This window comes from Leiobunum rupestre, chromosome 2 (genome assembly GCF_980474605.1).
Source record: "Leiobunum rupestre chromosome 2, qqLeiRupe1.1.hap1, whole genome shotgun sequence".
Lineage (NCBI taxonomy): Eukaryota > Metazoa > Arthropoda > Arachnida > Opiliones > Sclerosomatidae > Leiobunum > Leiobunum rupestre.
In genome coordinates, this window is record NC_143385.1 from 18840049 (window position 1) to 18861328 (window position 21280).

A 21280-nucleotide genomic window follows, 5' to 3' on the forward strand; every position below is an offset into this window, starting at 1 on the left:
CATTTAAAGCCGTAACGCTAAGAAAACTAATAACCTCGCTGGTAAATTTGTCTCCGCTTGATTTTCTCAATTCTGTAATTAGGGTTCCGCTGGCAATTATGCGGAAGTCCAAAGTTGTCGGTCATTGAGCGCTACTTACAAATTTTAGTGGAAATAAGGATACTAGAAAAATTATAACAAAAACGTATCTACAGCAAGAGTTCATTATTCTATAAGTATATATTGGCTTGAAAACCTTGTTATTATAAATAATATGTAATTAACTATGCACGGATATTCTCACAAAGTTTGTATGAGCCATGGATGTGGATTTTTTAGATTTTGAAGGTTTTTTTTGATTTTTGATTTCTTGTTTTGCTATACCTTTTTCCTTTTTTTCTTGGCATATTGATAATTTGACGAATGATAATAATTTTAATAAACCATGAATTATCAATCGTGCGATATAAACGTTTTTCATGATTTTTATTTTTCATTAGAATCGAGAACAAAAATTTTATTTTCCCGTTCAATCTTTAGGATTAATATTACAACAAATTTAAATAATATTAATTATTCTAAACTTATATTCATACGGATAAATAATCATTAAATAGAGTAGTCATTACTTAATTAATTAATTATTAATTCCTAATTACTCTTTTTCACTTAAAATCGACTATAGGTTTTTTGTTAGCTAAATATATAGTACCAATATTTATCAAGGGTTCCATCTTAAAAAATTATTCAATTCAGTATAATTCTTGATCGTTAACGCCTTCAATGAGAGCTCTTACACTGACCTTATCATAAGGGCTTTCTTCGCTGCTTATAAAGGGCAACGTTTCTTAAGGATAGATGTAGGAAACGAAATTTCGAGTAAAATATAATTATATTTTATTTGTGATAACAATCCTGGTCTGAGCTGTTGGGGTTTCTGTAAATTTTGTAAAGCAAATGACCGACATCATTCGATATTTTTTGATCAATTTCAGATGAGAATCGAGTGTCTAGTTCGCCAGCATCGGACGACATCGGCCGGAGAATCGGATCGTCTTCCTTTTCCAAAATGGAGAGATCGCCTCGTTCGACTTCCAGATCAACCACCCCGACGGGCACTGTCAGCACCACTACTGGCGGACACGGCTCGCCCAATTACGCCCGAAGAGTGTCCTCAGCCACGAACCCCACGAACAAGAAATCTCGAAACCTCAAATCTATCAGTCATTGCCGCCATTCTAGTTTCTGCAACATCGACCCTGGCAATAAGACATCGCGTCTCAGCGCGGCGTCCTCCAGTGGCAACTACTTCCAAATGCCCACAGATTTCAGACCGGGACGGCTCAGTCCACTGGAAATTCTGTCCCGCGTTTTCCCCACGCAAAAGAAAACCATTCTGGAATTGGTGTTGCAAGGTTGTAACGGAGACCTTGTAAAAGCCATCGAACATTTTTTATCGGCGAACGACGCCATTTATTTGCAACAAGCTCACATGCAACACCAACACCAACAACAGCAACAGATAAGTCAAAGGCAACTTCAACAGTTGGGTATGCATGGTCACCTTCACGGAGTGCAACAAATGGTACCCCAAGTGTACACCAATTCGCCCGGACTGTCACCCGGTACTCCGTCTCCGCCATTTCAACTAAGCGGAAGTAATTGTAATACGAATAAAGGAATCGGTTCCGTCAAGTCGGCCTTCACGCCACTGACCGGTAACGTGTCTTGCTCTAACAACGAGCCCCCAGTAGCTCATAAAGGCAACTTCTTCAACGGGGTCCCGTCTGGACTCGGCTCGTCTACGTTGGGGTTCGGTGCAGGTATAGAGAGTACGTCGCTGGCGAATATCCGAGCCTATGGCGGTTCTGGAGCCCTTTTACCCTCATCGGCCGCTTCCCTCTTTTCTTCCGTTCAGAGGATGACCGGTGCCGTGTCTGGTCCCACTTACGCCGCTTTCCCCTTCACGCCCGGCTCGTACACCTTCGCTCCCGGAGGACCTCTGCTGTTCCATCAGCCCGTTTCTTCGGGGTCCACGACCTCCATGAAAACCGTGGCCATTTGTCCTCCGGGCTGCACGCAATGTCGTCCGCTCGACGACGTATCGGCCATGCCGGCGTCCTCAACCGAGGACAGTCCGAGTCCCGTGTCCGGGGAACGTGCGACCAGGGAAAATGAGGAAGCCGGCAATGAAGTCCCCGTTTCAAACTCCGTTGTGGACTTGTCCGATCGTTTCATTTCGTGGCCACCAATTTTAAATAAAACTAAAGACGAAAAGTAACGTACAAGGACTGTACCTTCCAAAAATTAAAAAGAAAACTTTATTGGCTTCCGGAAATATATTTAATTACTATATTTATTCTTTCTTGGTAATAATAGATAGGTCTTGAGGTGTATTGCGTAGCAGAGTAAATGGAGAGACACTTATAAATGTTACTGAATGTGACAGAGATCTCTAACGGCATATTTCCGTCGAAAGATACAAGTGTCAGCTGCCAAAACAATAACCGTGTGCGTTGGTTCCTTACCTTCCGCGTGTTAAAAATTAATCAGCTAGCTAGGCTAATACCAAGGTACCATCCTATAAGTGCCAATTATCTTGCGACTTTTTTAATGTCTGTTTCCCAGGTAACCGGGTAAAATTGCGTAGGAGGGTGGTGGTAAACCCTGCAGCGGCTGCAGTTCCATACACTCGCTATTACCGTTAATCTGTGTGGAAAGGGTAAATCTGTGTAGCCAGTGGAGAAAGAACTTAGTTATTTAACTAATTGTATTTGCTAGTTAATCTAGTTAATTAATTAATTTAATTTAATTTAAAATTGTGTTTACTCTTTTGCGTAGGATCCTAATCAAAGATACTATAAACGTCCTACCCTAGATTCGAAATAACTACCTCACACGTAGTCAATAGCGTTTACCCACTTCCTGCCGGAACTCCGAAGACACTAGCGCCATAGTAACCATGTTAACCAACTATACATAAGACCAAGGCCAACTTTGTTAACATGCTCTTCACGAAACAGCGCGTCATCAAAGTTTGCCGTAGTATAGCAATACAGCGACTGGTGTAGGCCGCTTTTTCGGAGGCTTATACGTGCCGATAATGGGTAAACGCTTCGGTACAAAACGTTCAAGCAGAAAGCTCTCAGAGTTCGAATCTAGAGTACGGAGTTATATATTACCTTTGCCCTAATTCTACGTCACCCTTTAGCTTTTTCGACTAGCCAACACACCAATGGATAGTAATTAAGGATAAATTCTAACAGCCATCTTTAATATTAACATTTTTCTAAAATTGCAATTCTAATGGTGTAAAATAGTAACGCATTGGTTCTGTCTAATGTTGTTTTTTAAACCGTGATATTTCAACAAGAATGTTATTATCTGTACTGTTGGGAGACTAGTTATATTGAGATGATCCTCGGACATCATGGTAAAAATGTCACCAGCGTGTGCTACAATGGCGTTGGAAGACGTCAGTTTTAGGGAGTCAATGAAATACCAGACAGATAAGAGAAAAATAGCTTATTTTTCCCGCTTGAGGGGGATTCGGATTGGGCGCAACCCTATAGTAATCGTCTCAACATTGTAAAGATACATTCTTGATTTCAATGATTATTTAAAATATTGTACGTAGCTCTAGGTAACCGACACTTCTATTGCATATCGTGCTGGAGAAAAATGGTCACTAGAGGTCTCTGTAGCGTTCAGCAACCTCAATTGATAAGATTTGTTTTTATTTTCAATTATCGCCCTGTCAGCTAAAAGGTATTCTTACCAACATTGTGTATCACAATGGAAAAGGTGAAGAACAACAAGAAGTCAGTAGCGCGCCCATGGTGGTCAAATGATTATTTGCCAAATAGGATCTGGCAATGTTTTGCCTCGTGATCTGTGACGTAGAATAGTGTTATGGTTAAAGCTGGGCTTAGCTTGGACGTATGGCAACGACGCTATTGTCGCTGATCAACTTTTAACTCAAATACGAATTGATTGATTGTATTTAACGATACCATTGTTGTTGTAAAATAAACCTTAGTTACTGAAATTTGTGATTTGCCAATGAAGCAGTTCTACCCTATATATTCTGCACAGCTATTTCATTAAAGTATTATTAAAATTAATATTTTGTTCTAGATATAGCACAGAATTAAGCTTCGTAAACTAAATGTAAATTTAACTACATGTTTAAATAAAGAATATGAAATTATATAGCTATTTTGTACCGTTTAATGAATTTCAGATAATCCCCGTTATTTCACTTATACTAGAGAATTATTCAACTAGAAACATGCGCCTTCGCAGGTGCGATGCAGTTTCTATACTTCAAAACATTAAATCGATTTCCACGATCCATGGAACAATTTACCCACAAACTTTATTTTAAGAGAAAAGTTTGATGTGTTTCCTGTTGTTAAATAAATTCAAGCGGGGGTTTCAAAGGGGAAGGAAAAAAGCGAGGTGAAGATTGTGCACTGCTAACGGGCCTTTGACCTGTCTGATGTCTAAACAGACCAATTTCATTTTTATTTAGGTAATCTCTTCTAATTTAACCACAATATTTGCTTAGATCATTGTTACCTTCGATCAAGATTTTATAAACAATAAAATAAATTAGAGTGGACTTTTAAACCGTCACTGGTACTTCAAAACTGGACACTAGCTAGGAAGTGAACCCAAGATTGTTTGATATTGATCATGCGCAGAGAGCGTTATTTTCATTTGGCCGATAAATAAATAATCCTACCTTTTCTTCTCCCAGAAATAACTATAGTTGTAAAACCATGATCCTTCATGTATCACAAGGCGCTATCTATAAATTTAATGACCGTTATATTTAGGGAAACATAGATTTGGGCACATGTTATCTGTTCGCCTGACTTCATTTTTACTTTTTGTAATTCCTACAACGGCAATAAAATTGGACCGAAAAATATTTGTTTTGTGTTAATAAACATGGATATTTATCCTAGCGAGCTAGAGTTAACCGTCCCAAAATTTGTTGTTCATCAAAATTGAAATTTCAACATACACTTATGTAGATCTTGTTGCATTTATAAAGTTTGCATGACTAAAAGGTATTTTGGTAAGGTATACCAAATATTTCCACAACGAATAAATTATAAGACTTACTTTCTTTTGATAAGATTATAACCTGTAGAATATATTGCTCTGGTTAGCGTTCGAAGGTACAGACACGTCTATGACAATGTGGCGTGATTATCTTATCAGTCATTTCAGGTTAAAATAAGATCATACGCCAAAATCGCGTGTTTAAAACAAACTTAGAAGCTCTACGCGAAGATGATGAAATAAGTATTTCTCAATAAAAATCCCCTGATTGCTTTGTGACATTACGAACAAAACTTGGGATTGAAACTAACGTGTTTAGGATTTGTATTAAAAAAATGGTGAAAATTAGAGAGCAAGTTATTGTTGCGTTGTCTTTATGCGCAGCCTTTTTGATTGCAAAGACTGCTTGGGTGGTTTTTAAGTATCCATTTAAAAAGAAAAAAGATGTTTATACAGGACAATCTTGCCTTGAATGTACTAAAGTAAGTTGCAAGGTTTTTATTATTTTAATAATATAATATATCTTTGATCGTGGTTGAAGGTTGAAATTACTCTTTTTTATTGAAGTAAGTTTGTATAGTAAGATTTATAGGAACCACCAATTTGTGCAAAAAATAACCGCTATCACCGCTTAAAAGGGTGTTTATAAGTGGGAAGTAAACTTTCTTTAAACCATGACCCTGCAAAGATAGTTCCGTTTCATTTGATATTTTGTAGATGGCCAGCTAGAAGGTAGTTTTTCTTATAGATAAACTATACTTATTATTTATTAATATTAACACTATCAATGGATGTAAAATGCAGGCTGAAGAGCTTCTCATTGGCCCCTCTATGCATATAGGCTTATTCTTATTTGGAAAACGTAAATAAAAGTTTAAGAAGTGTCTAGTTTGCGACGGTGACCAGCAGTTTCTTACTATAATCCCCTTCTCGAACGCAAAGGGTCCCTTCCCATTATCTATTTATTTGTACCCCGGATCTTGTTGTAATTGTAAAAGCGTGTGACTCATGGAAAACCCTCAGTGGAAATTGGTTGGTAGTGACGTAGTGTAAATTAGGCCAATGCCCCCAAGCTCGATTCATCGTTTGGGGCAATACCAGCGAACCTTTTTAAAAAGGGAAAACTCGGACGTCAACCACTTCTTTTAATCAGTCTCCAGAACCGAAAACGAAACCACCTTGTCCGAAGTGACGTCTTGACTTCAACTACAGTTTGTGTAAAGGGCGTGACGTGCCGGAGCTAGGCAACGTCGCCGGCTAGGTAGCTAGCCTTAGCGGCGTCGACGACGACGAGCTTCGAGCGTCAGTCGTCAGCCCTGCTCCTGTCATCGGAACCGATGAAGAAGCGAATCATTATTTCAATATTGATTCCTATAATTTAAACAACACTCATATATTAAAGGTATACTTAGATATTATACTTAGAATTAATGAATACTTTCAAAAATGTATCCTTATATAGTGTAATATTTTTTAGCAGTATTAGCAAGAACTTGATAACGAAGAATGTATTTATTTCTTCTAAGGGAGATGCCTTTTTAGCATTGTAGCTCTTCTGCTCGAAGAGAAAGCTTCTTCGGCTAAAAAATCCAATGGCCCTGGTATCTCATTAGTTTCCTAAAACTTAAATCTTTAGATGCGATTGAAGCACACACCAATGACCTTTTTTCCGTGCTGGCGAAAAATTTTATCATGGTACTAACACATTAATTCCCCCTAAATATATATAAATACATTATTGATAAAAGGTCCTGCATAGTTATGATAATGTTGAAAATTAAATTAAAATTAAATGACAAATAGTGAGGAACAATGAATAACGATAATTATAAATTCGATTTCCTAATCTAGTGACGTCAACCATGTGTTTTTCCATTGAGTTTTTACCGGTATACGGACGTTTGTTGCGGACGTTTCGGTGCCGGACGTTTGGTGCCGACGTTTCGTTGCTGGACGTTTCGTTGTCGAAAGTTTCGGTGCGGACGTTTAATGCCGGACGTGTCGGTGTTTAGGATATGTCGGTGCCTCCAATAAAATATTAAAAAAGCACCATTTTATTTCGAGCCTCCAATAAAATAATAAATATAACTATACATAATTAAAAATCATCCAATAAAACAATATTGCACCAGCTCCTGGCTATAAATAGGCCAGTTTTATTTGAATAAACACAATTGGAGTTTGATGTGGCTGTATTCTTATATAGGAAACGGGGTGATAGAAAACTGGTTTTTGAGAATCCTGAGTACGTAAAAGAAAAAGTTAAATTAGATAAGGTAAATCTAGTTTTGATAGTGTAATTACAATTTTATAATTATAATTGAAGAACACGTCGTGGAAGTCTTCGTGGTGTTGGCCGGAAATTTGCCGATAATTTTAGATCCTATCTTGAAATACTTCAAAGATAACTATATAGGCCGTCCCGGAATAAGAAGAATGCAAGTTAGTGCTCATCTGACCGCTGTAGTCTAGAGGAAAAACGTCGTTTTTCATAAAAACCATCCACTTTTTGATAAAAGCATGAAACTGAAATTATCAATAAATATATATATATATTTTACATTAACTTGATATATTTTATTTTTACACGAGTTTTCTATTACATTTCCTCATAGTTTAGAAATAAAACACCTGTATGAAGGCCCCCCGATATTAACACGGTGTCCTCCGCGCATTACTTCTATTTCCGTAGGGGCCATTCATTAAAATTAGTTTTCGTTTTTACGGCCATTTGGTGGCTTGTCACGTTTGTCACGGGGATGATACAGATTGCCTACAATCATTAATCGTTTAATAATAGAATTAAGCCCCATTTTCAATCACGATTTTTCCGAACAAAAATCACTCTTTCGCGTCAAAACCAACCGCGAGAAGCTTCTCTATCGGCTTTTTTGTCACGAGAAGCAAATATCTAAATGGATTTGATATAGGCTTATTTCAAAATAAAAGCGTGTCAAAAAAGCAAAAGCGAAAAGCCTGAAATTTATCGTCATTGAAAACGGGGCTTTAGGCATATATATATAGCAAGTTTCATGCTTTTATCAAAAAGTGCACGGTTTTTATGAAATACTCCGGACTAATCATCATCCTAACATTAGGATATTGTTTTAGGATTCTTAGGCAACAAGAAGCCATCTCGAGAATGTTAATAGATCAATTGGATGCTGGCCTGATTCCAAAAAAGATCAAATTATATGAAGGCTATGAAATTGGTAACTGTTTAAGACACTTAAAATGTGTCGCGCCAACAATTTTGAATTTTGAAAACTAGTTACGTTTTGATAATATCTCAGGACTATGATTTGTATTTGGAATAAACATACAAATTTTATTATTACATGTTCACTTTTATTATGGCACCAAAACATCCTAGACACCGAAACGTCCGGCACCAAAACGTCCTAGAACCGTTTTTCCTTACCTTCACCTAATGAAAACCATCCTTAACAACCATTCGTGTACTTAACCGGACGATTTATCTGTTAATCTATGCCTAGTATTTTTAGTAGGCATTGTCAAACGATTTGAGGTCTTTCTGTCTAAGTATCTAATTAAAATCGAACTTGGAATATTCGTTAACTTATAGTGGCTGCAAATTAACCAATTCACTTAAGTTTTTAATTTTGGTTTTATATTAAGTTTTGAAGCAATTTTAGTCTCAAAGGATATATATTGAGATGTTCAGTAAAAACTTATATTTATTTTCTTGTGGATACAAGTTTGTTTAGGTTCGATTTCTTTAATTATGATAACACTTTATTAACGAGCTCACAAAAAGTAAACATCAAAACTAGCATTGTTTTAAGTCGAATATTTGAGAGAGGGTGATCTACTGGCGTTTTTCGAACTCTATTCAAAGATTTTTAGTTTTTTTTATTAATTTGAATTAAAGAAATGAAATTTCTAAAAGCGTTAAAAATAAAATGTTAAAAATTAGCCCTTCGATCATTATTATTTTACGAAATCTTAATTTGATTTATTTAAGTTGATTCCATAAGAAATGGAACTATTTTCTGAATCACACGTATTGGTGGGCACCGATTTACAAAGTACAAATGTACGAATTGTAGATATTTCATGTGACGCCAAAGTAGCTTATTTTCTAAATAAATTATGTTTCAGCAAAAGAATAATTCCTTATACGAACCAAAGATTTCATCATCTACAACTAACACTAACACTAAAAGCGTGGATGGAATCAATAATATTGGAACTGAAGTTACAACAGAAGCTCACAATGTATGTTACTTTTCGATTTTGTCTTTTCATTAAAGGGATATTGGTCCACATAAAACCATTAACACTGAACCAATGATGATTTCAAATGTGAATTTGAACATTTTAAATGAAAATTATTTAATGAAATTAGGTAAATCATGTTTCCTATTGTACGCTTAACAGTGTCATACTGGTCTAGCAGCACAGTAGATAGTGCAATGACGTCATAAGATGATAAATCCACATTGAATGAGATAATGTTTTGATATTTTGGTTTGAAAATATATCTACGAGCTCATATATCTGAATTGATATTTTTGTAAACGCGTTTACAGCTCAATACTTCGCCCTCCTTAATTTTTATGTTTTATGGGTAGCCATACATTCGGAAACCCCTTTTGAAACAGTGCAAAGTTAGATTGCTACGCTGATTGCTATGTTTTTAATAGTTTGCCACTAGTTCACTATGCAGGCGAAATCACAGTGAAACACAATGCTTAATGTTAATTTTTTTGTGATTTATGAAATTAAACTATAACGTTTTGAAATCTAGAAGTCGAATTGTATACGTTATAATAACGTATAATAACTTTTCCTTAATAATTTATCCTCTTTAGCTTGGTCCTATTTTTACTTTTGTCATCAGTCCATAATTATAAAAAATATGCTATTAACTTCAGTTTATGAAATTTCCGGAAAAGCAGTAAAAGTAATCTAATTAATTAGCTGTGTGATGAAGTCATACCTCATTTTACTAGCGATAAAAACGCGCAAGTGGAAAGCAAATTATCGCATATATACACCTAGGTTTGTATCACTGTGTGCGCTCACTTTGAATAAATCTAAAGTTTGGGACCAAAATAAGTCACGGTCTAGAGATTACTCTCAGATAATCATTCACATGAGGAAGATTAGAAGCAGACACACTTATTTGGCACATACTTCTAAGCTTACACTTTTATGAAGTAAAATAAACATATTGACTGTGGTCTTTACGGCCATGGCATAAATATAAGCGGCCGATGCTTCACGATCTCAGCTAACGTGAATTCATTCTTGCGTTAATTAATGATGAAGATCAATTTTCCAATGACCGATAAGATTGCCCAATATTACTTTAATCCTACCACTCACCATAAGACTACAAAAACAATGATATATTTAATTTACTGTCATTCCAGGGTGGTTGCGCAATTGGACAAGGTGTCTTTATCTTCCACCAATATGACACTATGAAGGAAACTCTGTGCGCATCATCTTCATTAGGTAAGTCATCTTATACTAAATGATTTAATTAAATTGCATTTTAGTCTTCTTAATAACCCGGTGGCGTCAGTAGCGGCGCCAGCAACAGGCCGGGGTAGGGCTGGGCGTACTTGAAATTTGAGTAGAGGCCTCCAAAAGTCGTCTTAAGGGGCCTCCTAAATGTAATAAATGGTCCTCGAAATTATTTCATATCAAAAATTTCGGTAATTTGTTTGCGAAATAATTTATTTATTAATTAATTTTTCAATATTCAATGCGAGTGATTCGCTTAAAGGTACGAGTAACTTTTCTTTGACAGTAGTTAATTTTTTAGTTTTAATTTTTGACGAGCGATACTATATACAAATTGTATATTTAATTTTATCTGTACAAATAAATGGTTTATTATAGATATACTATTTTTAGTGCAATTAAATATTAAGTTAAAAAGTGAAATTACTTAACTAGTATCCCTTTGATTAAAATAAAACCACTATTATACAATAAAAGAGTTTTTATTACAAAACTTAGCTACGAACGTTTCGGCGCCAATACAAGTGCCATCAACAAGTTTAGTATCACTTGTTTTATCAATCAAAATTATAGCTTAATTCTTTAATATTAATTCTCTAATTTTATTAATGTTTAGTCAAAATTCTAGTTTAATTCCGTATTATACCCTTTTGTACGCATTTTCTTTTTCACGCGGTTTAGCACGTTCTCGCACGCGCTTCTGGAATTTTTTTTGTTAGTTTCTTTTCGGCCTCGAAGGCATATGTGCCGAAGTACCGCGTTTTTTAAAATTAAAACGGTATAACTTAACCGTTGTTCATTCCCTTATTAGGAGTCATTTTAAGAAATAGATATTAAAGCTCTTATAACCAAATAAAAGTTGATTGGTCTAAATCTATCGTCCATTTTATTTTCTAGGCACGGTTCTTCGCTTACAAGCATCGACTATCTTTGTCACGGTTACGTTGCAAAATCGAGAGCCTGTAATATTTCTGAGCAATGGTTACAAGACATTCCAAGTTTCCAAGGAAATTTGGAAAGGAATGGCAACTCGCTGGACGGAAATAATTGAGGGTCTTTTCTCTCCCATCACGACGAAGATCGAAATATCTGTTCCGCTGTTCAATCTCTCAGGAAACTGCTACAAAACCAGCATGCACGTTAGTCAACTTGGATGCCGAATTATACGTTCGCCAGAAAACGCTTTTAAACTATTTCGTCACGGAAATTTGTCCGTAATTTTGGAATACCCCGAAGTGCCCGTTTCGACTTCCACGGCTTTTTGCTTAGACTCTTTAATACGGCCTGCTAACTTCCGAGAAGAGAACGAAAATATATGCGAGATGACGCCCATGCAACTCATTTCTCTGTATGATTTGAGACGACGAATTGATCAGCATATAGCGTTGCTCGAGGAAGAGTACGAAACCATCTTTCAAATGTACCAAACGATAGAATATGGTTTTATTCAATTTACTACAAGCTTCCAACCGTATTCTCAGTTGACCCAAAACTACACGTTTGAGGAACAATATTGCGTATTTAAAAATAGCGTTCCGTATAGTTATATAACAAATAATTACCCTGATTTTAAGAACAAAGAAAAACATTCGCGTTTATGTTTGTACAATTTGTATACCGTGTGCGTTAACGATACTGAATATTTTTGTAATTAATAGAAATGTACTATTTTTCAATTAGTTTTTAATATAGGATGAGTTATTATTATAGAATATAATAGTTTACTTTCACTAAGTGAACTGTTTTTGGTATATCACTTTTAATTGTGATATAATTTTATGTCTGCTTTTCTGTTTCTATTTTTAAGTAAGATATAAAGAATTTTTATTTTTTAAATGTTAATTATAATGGTATCTCATTAATCAGTTTAATATATTAGAAAAATTCGTATGTGAGCTTTGTTTAAATCATTAATTTAGCCTAAAGTAAAAATACCTGATTAAAAATGAATTGTAGATTTCACTTCGTGTGCTAGTGTGAGAAGGGGATAATGTAAAAGTATTATGAGAAATCAATTTTCAAGAAAATTGAATCTACTTAAATTTTTGTCTTTAATATCAATACACCAACCAAAAGTTTAACCAACATTGTTTTTAAGTATTTTGGTATAAAATATATCATTTCAAAGTTTAAAAAATGTCAACCAGATTTTAATTATTTTATAATAATAATAATAATAATAATAATAATAATAAAATAATCAACACCTTAGACCCAAGTAATAAACAGGGTTGCAATGCGAACTTAGTTTAGTGAAAAGTATGATAATAACTATAAGTATGTTAATTACGAAGAATTATCAGCGAACTAATTTTCATAGCTATGGCGAAATATAGGTTTAGTTCTAAAACCAGAGCTTCATAGTGTCTAAATATGCTTATTGTGAAATAAACTACTACCAAAGACGATAAAACCCACTCAGTTCGAATGGCAGGGTCCAAGAATGGTTCCGTGAGGAAAATTCCATTAAAACAATAGTGTCATACTTTTTGATAGTATGTTACTTACGGTTTAACTAAAGAACTCTTTCAAAAATGCGTACAGAAAAAAAAGCTATTAACAAAAGTCTACTGTAGACGCAGCGTACAAAAATTCAGATTTAAAAATATTTTGCTGTCATGGTAACCAGAATAAAAATCGGTTAAAAAGGAAAGTGCCCTAGTTGTAATTCTTTCGCGTGCGGATTGCTATGAAAGAAACGGGATTAGCTTATTGGGTTTTTTGAAAGAGGTTATTCAGATACTATTGGGCCTAAAGCATCCTTGAAATTTTCCTCCTGTAATCGGATACCGACTATGGCGCCATCGCGAAGCACATATTAACTATCGAATGTTATTCGTGAAATAATTGTTTAATAATTTGTTATTATTAATTATTCATTAATAGCTGTTTAAAACGAGGAAAAAAACTCCATTGTTTTATCTTTTTTTTGCTCCTACTTCAGTAAGAGCTAGGGCTATATAGCCTTAACAGCTCTGATCACATAACAGTGAGTATTGTCACGATCAGGGTTTACATCAAATAACAATGATACAGTGAAATTAAATTTTGAATTCCAGAATTTCGTCAAGATAGGATATACAATTAAGAGTAGATAAGAACTAGTTTGTAAATTACATAATAGTAAAGAAAGTAGGCAATTCATAACTTTAAGAATTCCCTAAGCTTGACCTGGAAGTGGGGATAAGATTTTAAGGAAACATACTCTTCAGGAAGGGCATTTCTTTGAGGAATAAACCTCCTAAAGAAAGGGTTTTGTAGTGTTTCTGTATTGGAATGTTTGACAAATAATTTTCGAGAATTACCCCGCGTACGAGAATTGGTAAATGAAAAATAGGATTGATTGGGATCAATTAGAATTTTGAATATACCAGTCAGGTCTAGGTAAGTACGGCGCAAGGTCAGAGGGGACCATTTTAGTTTGGCAATACGTTGGTTGCGAGGTAAACAACGAAGAGAATGGGGGATACGTGTAGCCCTAGCCTGTACATCATCGTGTAATTTAACTTCTTGTGCTAAGTACGGATTCCAAACCTGACTGGAAAATTCTAATACGGGTCTAACATAACAGTCAAAGAGTCGGGTTAACATTTCTGTATTAAAACCCGAAAACTTAGCTTTTATAGTGTCTAGAAGACCGGAAGTCCGACCACAGACCAGTGAGATGTGCTCGTGAAATTTTAAGTCATTAGAAATTTGGACAACAAGGTCACGAGCATCATTGACACGTGGAATATTGCGATTGAATATAAAGTAAGTTGATGGCACCTGTACATCAGATTTGGCTCTTTGAATAGGTAGGACAATAGATTTTGAATCGTTAAATACAATGCCATTAATACGTGTCCAATGTTCCAATGACTTTAGGTCAGATTGTATTAATAAAATAAATTTATGTGATTTGATAGTTCTAAAGATTTTAAAGTCATCCGCAAACAAACAAAGGTGAGAGCGAATATTATGGGGGATATCATTGATATAAAGAACAAAAAGTAGTGCTCCCAGAACACTACCCTGCGGTACACCACTGGTTACTGGCAAGGAATCACTCAGTGTGTCCGCAACGCGCACACGCTGAGAACGATACAGTAGGTAGTTTTTCAGCCAACAAAATATATTATTATTTATACTAAAGGGCTGTTGCAATTTGGCTAGTAAACGGTTATGAGGAACGGAATCAAATGCTTTTGCTATGTCCAAATAGACCACGTCCACACGTTGATTGCTGTCAAACGCCTCCATCCAAATATCTAGCGATGAGAGTAAGTTGGACTCGACTGATTTACCATAAAGAAAGTCGTGTTAAAATTCGCTGAGATAAGGGCGAACGTGAGATAACAGGGCCGCGCTGATGCATTTTTCTAAAACTTTGCAGACGGTGGACGTAAGGCTAATTGTCCTATAGCTTGCGGGCAGTGGCGTAGCTGATGGTCCACAGGGCCCGCGGGGGGGCCTCGAGCTTCAGGGGGGACCTCGAGCTTCAGGGGGGGGCCTCGAGCTTCAGGGGGGACCTCGAGCTTCAGGGGGAGCCTCGAGCTTCGGGAAGGTGCCCCACTAACCATAAAAAAATTAAAAAGGGGGGCCTCATAGATATTTTTGCGGGGGGCCTCTGAGTTTTCAGCTAGGCCACTGCTTGCGGCATCAAATTTCTTGCCACGACCTTTATATATGGGAGTAATTTTAGCTTTGGTCGATTCGTCTGGAAGAATACCCGTTGATAAGGACAATGAAAATAATAATTGTAAAGGCTTAGCCATAGTGTTGGCAAATTTTTTTAGTAAACTATTACGGACGCCATCCGGATCAGAAGCACTTTTGTTATCTGTGGCCTTAAGGGCTTTACGAACATCAGCAAGAGTTGGTATAAAGTTCTTTCTTTTCGGAGGCATTGTAGTTTAGTAAGTTCGAAAGATCATTATGCATAGGATTAGAACTTTTAGAAAGAGTTTCATTAAGACAATTGGTCATTGCGTCATCGGAGTCTGTAATGACACCATTGGGGAGTTTAATATTAAGTTATGAATTGGGGACACGAATTTGGCGCTTAACAAAACTATAGAAAGCTTTTGGAGTTTTTTTTAATGTTTTTGAATTCCATGTGATGAGACTTGGCTTTGGGACGCGATATCAGAATTTTGACTAGTTTCACTTGTTCTTTATAAACAGGCTGAATACGATCGAATAGGCCAGAGTTGCTAGATCTTATTGCACGCTGAAATTTCTTCCATAGTCGCTCCTTTTTTCGAATAGCTCGAATAGGAGAGTAAAGGGGATCAATTTCCGAAACACATTTGAAAAGAGTGTCTTTGAAGAACATCCAAGCATCTTCTACCGAGGGATTTTTCGTAGTAGTAGTCCAGTCCACCTTTGCAAGGTGAGCATTTAATTGTTCAAACTTGGCACGTGTATAGTCAAAATCTCACTCAAAAGTCTACAGGTGGTGGTATGAAGGTGTTAAATAGAATGGCGTAAGTGATTTCTAGTGTCACATGATCGCTGCTGCCAATAGGGGGCAGTGCCGTGACATCGGGTTGGATGTGTGCACGAGTAAGAACCAGATCGAAAGTATTTGAACTTACTTGATTGTGAAAAACGAGTGGGAAAAAGTACATGCTGTTGCAGAAAATTGCCATTAAAAGTAGCTAGGAACATTTTATCAGCACTAGTGGCGCGCGGTTTAAATGGCAAGGTTGGAAGGTAATAGTCACCAAGAAGAATCACTTTTCTGTGCCCTAAAGTTTTAATCATCGTAGAAATGTAATTAATTAATAAGACCTCTTTTTCCTCAGAGTTACTGGGAGGTCGATACACACATGACAGCAGAATCCAATTAGGACAGTCTTTAGGCTTAAATTCAATCCAGATTGACTCATCAAATCTATTTGTTGGAAAAAGCGCATGAAAAATAGTTCCATCACGAAAGTAAACAAGTACACTTCCACCATCCTGGCCAACTCGATCCTTCCTTTGAAATTGGTAATGTGGGAGATTGAAAATTGCATCATCAAGAGAGGGGTTAGCCCAGGATTCAGTAATAGAAATGCAGTGATTATCCCACTTCGAAGATAAAGTTTCACGTTCTTTAAGTTTTCCCGGAAGAGACTGTGCATTAAAATATATTATATTTACATTAGATTAAGTTGTATATTGAATTCCTATGGGGATATTGATGTACTAGAGTCTATTATTAGTTTTTTGGGTTAATGGGTTGGTATAAGGGAGTAATAGTTGTTGAAGCGAGAAGACTAATCATGAGAATGGCTCGAGTTAGGAACTTGAGAGACGTTAGCATCTGAGGATTCGGGGCTTAATGCAATATATAATTTTACCACTGCGAATAGAGTAAGCTGCATCTAGGTCTTCGGATCGAAGTTGGCTAAGTTTCTTAATGAGAGCTCTGTGTGCTTGACGTTGAGCCATTGAACGATCAGGGGCTATACAGAATGCTGGAATTCGTTAGTCTTGGACAAATTATTTCCTGTGGTTGACACTTTGAAAGCATAGACGTAGTGGTTGGTTTTTTTCAGTAGCCCCGCCAGGATTTTTTGGTGAGTAGGCACTGCGTGATTAAGAGGCCCCCATAAAGAACTCCTTTGTAATTTTTGTTGTTCTTTAACTAGCCAAATTATATATAATTATTTAAAAATTTTATTATTATTATATCAATAAAATTTTTATTATTATTAAATTAATAAAAATTTTATTATTATTAAATTAATAAAAATGTTATTATTATTAAATTAATAAAAGTTTTATTATTATTAAATTAATAATTTTTTATTATTAAGTATATTATTTACAAATAAATATTACCAACTTTACTTTTAATCGAAGAATTCCACCCTACGATTACCTCTTTACCCAAATTCATCAACTGCTTATTTAGGCTTGTCTCCCCCATTGTTAAGGGGGAAGACTACAGTGGCCATTGTCTAGTTTCGCGCTATTTCAAGCTGAACAGTTTTATTGCTGTGTTTTAGCTTATTAAATTAATATTTATGTGTAAAACAGCCTCTTGTTTAGTGCTTAAAATAATTTTGACAATTTTAAATTTCCAAGTAATCTAATTATTACGTTTTAATTCGGACCCCCGAAGCTAAACACGTTGGGCAAGCGCCCAAACTACCCTATAGTAGTTGAACTCTTGAACAATAATTTTTCTCACTTAACTTGCTTTTAAATCATGACATTTTTTTTAAATATCTAATATTGCAATAAAGTTTCCCCTATTCCCAATATTGTCGGCGGATGTGTAAGTGTTCCCCTGAAGTGCTAAATCTTGTTGGGCACATAAAATAATCACTTCCACGTGTGTAGATAGGACCTCTCTGTTTCTAATAACGTCTAGTCTATGGTGGTCGTTAACCTGGCAAACTATTGATCCACGGAATTTGGATTCCATGTAGTCTAAGTACATTTTGTAGGCTAGTTGGTGAGAAGATTTGTTGGAAGTGAAGTGTTCTTTGAATTGTGTCCCCATGTTTTTCCAATCCGAAAATCCCTTTAGAAATGCAGTGTTTCTACTGCCTAAAAAATGACGGCAACAAAAACAATATTCTGCATCCTTTGAAACTGAATATTCAATCATTTGATATTTGTCATACCAAGAAGAATTGAAACCTCGATTTTTACCGCCAATTAATCTTTTAGGAAAAGGATTTCGTTTAGGCTGAACTGGAAGGCAATCTTTATCTAGACTAATATCCAAGTTATTCAACGCGTGTAAGCCCATTTATTTTGAATTGGACACGTTGTTAGATGTATTTTGTGCATGGTTAGAGTTGAGATTTGCAATTACTTCTGCAATTTCTCCTTCATGAGTCAGTTCCATTTCCATATCAGTACTGACGTTTGAAAGAACTTCAGCAGTATTACTAAAACAGTGACTGTTATCAGTCTCCAAGGATTCTAAACCCTTTCCCAATTCTTTGACTAGGTTTTTCTCAGAACTAAAACAGTGACTGTTATCAGTCTCCAAGGATTCTAAACCCTTTCCCAATTCTTTGACTAGGTTTTTCTCAGAACTATAGTTTGGCTTTGCGCCGACGATTTCAAAAACGTGCCATTGTACCTTTCTGATTACTAACGAAACTATCTTCCCTTTTCCATTTTTCTCATTTTTGGGACCCAGTTAAAAATTTTCTGGTACTCATATTTGAAAATGCTACTATTATACAGGGTGTCCATTATTAATCGGAAAAGTGATTTTTTTCAATAACCGTTGTAGTTACAATTTTGAAATTTTTAGTGTGAATTGATAGTACCGGGGGCCATTGTTGTACATAAAGTTTTTCGATTTTAGAAAAATATTTTCAAATTTTGAAAAAATAAATTTTGATGTATTGGAGCTCGTCTAATTTTTCCAATGAGAAAAATGTAGAGCGACGTCGAAAACATAAGAATAACGTTTGATCGTTGAAAACAAAATAATTTTTCACGAAATTACACACGTTTGAAAATTGACTTAACGGGTAAACAAAATAATTGGAAAAATCAAAAACTAGAATCTTTCGGATGCAGTGAAAGTCGTAAGACAATATTATTATTAGACTGAACTAAATATTATTTTTATTTATTTAAATTAAGTTTAATGAATAATAACCGAAAAGGAAAACATTTTTTAATTGAAGGACCTCACCAAAATTCCAAAAACAATATCCTCGAAATTAGATACGTGATATCTTGTAGGTTCCCCGAGTTTTTACTGATCGAAAATGTTCTATGGTAATGTAGCATTTAAATGAGAGTCAGAAATTTAGAATCTTGCATTAATTAAATTTATTGAATTTACAAAGTCGGCTCAAATATACCACCATCAGCTACAACACATGCTTGCGCTCTAACAATTAAGTTTTCAAATGCACGCTCTATCATTTCAGGGGTTACTTCTTGGCATGCATTTACAATTCGTTGCCTAAGATCATCTAAGGTAACAATAGGAGTAGAATATACTTTATCTTTTATGAAACCCCAAAGGAAAAAGTCTAGCGGTGTTAAATCTGGCGATCTTGGTGGCCAAGGAACCGGACCATTTCTTCATATCCATCGACGCGGAAACACATTATTTAAAAATTCAACCACATCTCTCCTAAAATGTGGCGGAGCACCATCCTGTTGAAACCAAAGACTTTGTCTTTGAGCTAATGGAATTTCATACAGGTGGTCTGCCAGTTCAGTGGTTAAAAAATTTAAATAGCCACCACCGTTAAGATTTTGAGGCAAGAACACTGGAACAATGAGTCGGTTTCCTAAAAGTCCTACCCAAATATTTAAACGCCCAAACTGAACTTGGTGGTGATGAGGGAATCCCCAATGCGGATTTTCGTCTTGCCAAATGTGGTAATTTTGATTATTGAAGGGACCGTCTCTAGAAAATGAACATTCGTCTGTAAACATCACATTTCGAATAAATTGCCGTTCATCTTCCCCAGCGTTGAGTAGCCAGTTGCAAAAGTCCAATCGTCTTGCGTTATCACAACCAACTAATCCTTGGTGAAGAGTAGCTCTAAACGGATGGTAGCGATATTTGTGAAGAACCTTCCAAACACGCGATTTACTAGTTCTAGTAAATCGCGTGTTTGGAAGGTTCAGCGTTAGAACAGCAAGTAGAGATTTAGGTTCAACCTAAATCTCTACTTGCTGTTCTAACGCTCTGACGAGGGAACGCAGCAAAATATGTTAGTACAGTGTTCTCAAATTCCATATCCCGTGCACCCAATCCACGACCCCTAGGTTGTACGTTACCGAATTGCTGGAAATTATTAACGGCTCTTCTTACGACACCTATGGATGGTCTTCGAAAAGGATGTCTTTCATGGAATATCTCGCAAACTCTCCTAAAATTACGACCACCTTCTCCATAATACACAGCAACTATCTCCGTACGATCTGCTATTGAATAACGTGGCATAATTTGATATTTCAGAGAACAGAATAAAATAAACATCGGAATAAACATATTTATACAAAAATCTTCTAAAAAATCATAAATGCTGATCAGATGAGTATTTACCAGAAAAAAATGGTTATCAAACGAAAAAGTGAATTGGCAAGTTGTCAATTTCAATTAAAAAATCGTTAATAGAACGTCGCGTCGCGATATGTAAAATTAAACTTTTTTTATTTGAAACAATAAATAAAATTTATTTTCATTGTGTCCAATTTCGGGGATATTATTTTTGGAATTTTGGTGAGGTCGTTCAATTCAAAAATGTTTTTCCTTTCGGTTATTTTTCATTAAATTCCATTTAAATAATAAAACTAGTATTTAGTTAAGTCTAAAAATAATATTGTCTTACGACTTCTACTGCATCCGAAAGATTCTAGTTTTTGATTTTTCCAATTATTTTGTTTACCCGTTAAGTCAATTTTCAAACGCGTGTAATTTCGTGAAAAATTATTTTGTTTTCAACCACCAAACGTTATTCTTATGTTTTCGACGTCGCTCTACATTTTTCTCATTGGAAAAATTAGACGAGCTCCAATACATCAAAATTTATTTTTTCAAAATTTGAAAATATTTTTCTAAAATCGAAAAACTTTATGTACAACAATGGCCCCCGGTACTATCAATTCACACTAAAAATTTCAAAATTGTGACTACAACGGTTATTGAAAAAAATCACTTTTTCGATTAATAATGGACACCCTGTATACTAATAGCGAAATAACCTTAAAAAGGTTTAAGAAAATAAAGCTTTGTTAAAGCTATGTAGTCTTCAAACGGACTTTT

General features: G+C 35.5%; 1 protein-coding gene across 1 annotated transcript; it reads left to right on the forward strand.

The window, feature by feature from the left end:
- The first annotated feature begins 5351 nt into the window (after positions 1-5351).
- On the forward strand, positions 5352-12240 carry LOC149956287 (uncharacterized). The gene is made up of 4 exons (XM_090164690.1): positions 5352-5534; positions 9175-9291; positions 10452-10536; positions 11446-12240. The coding sequence occupies exons 1-4, from the start codon at positions 5388-5390 to the stop codon at positions 12201-12203; spliced, it is 1107 nt and encodes a 368-aa protein (XP_090020816.1). The 5' UTR covers positions 5352-5387; the 3' UTR covers positions 12204-12240.
- Positions 12241-21280: the final 9040 nt, after the last annotated feature.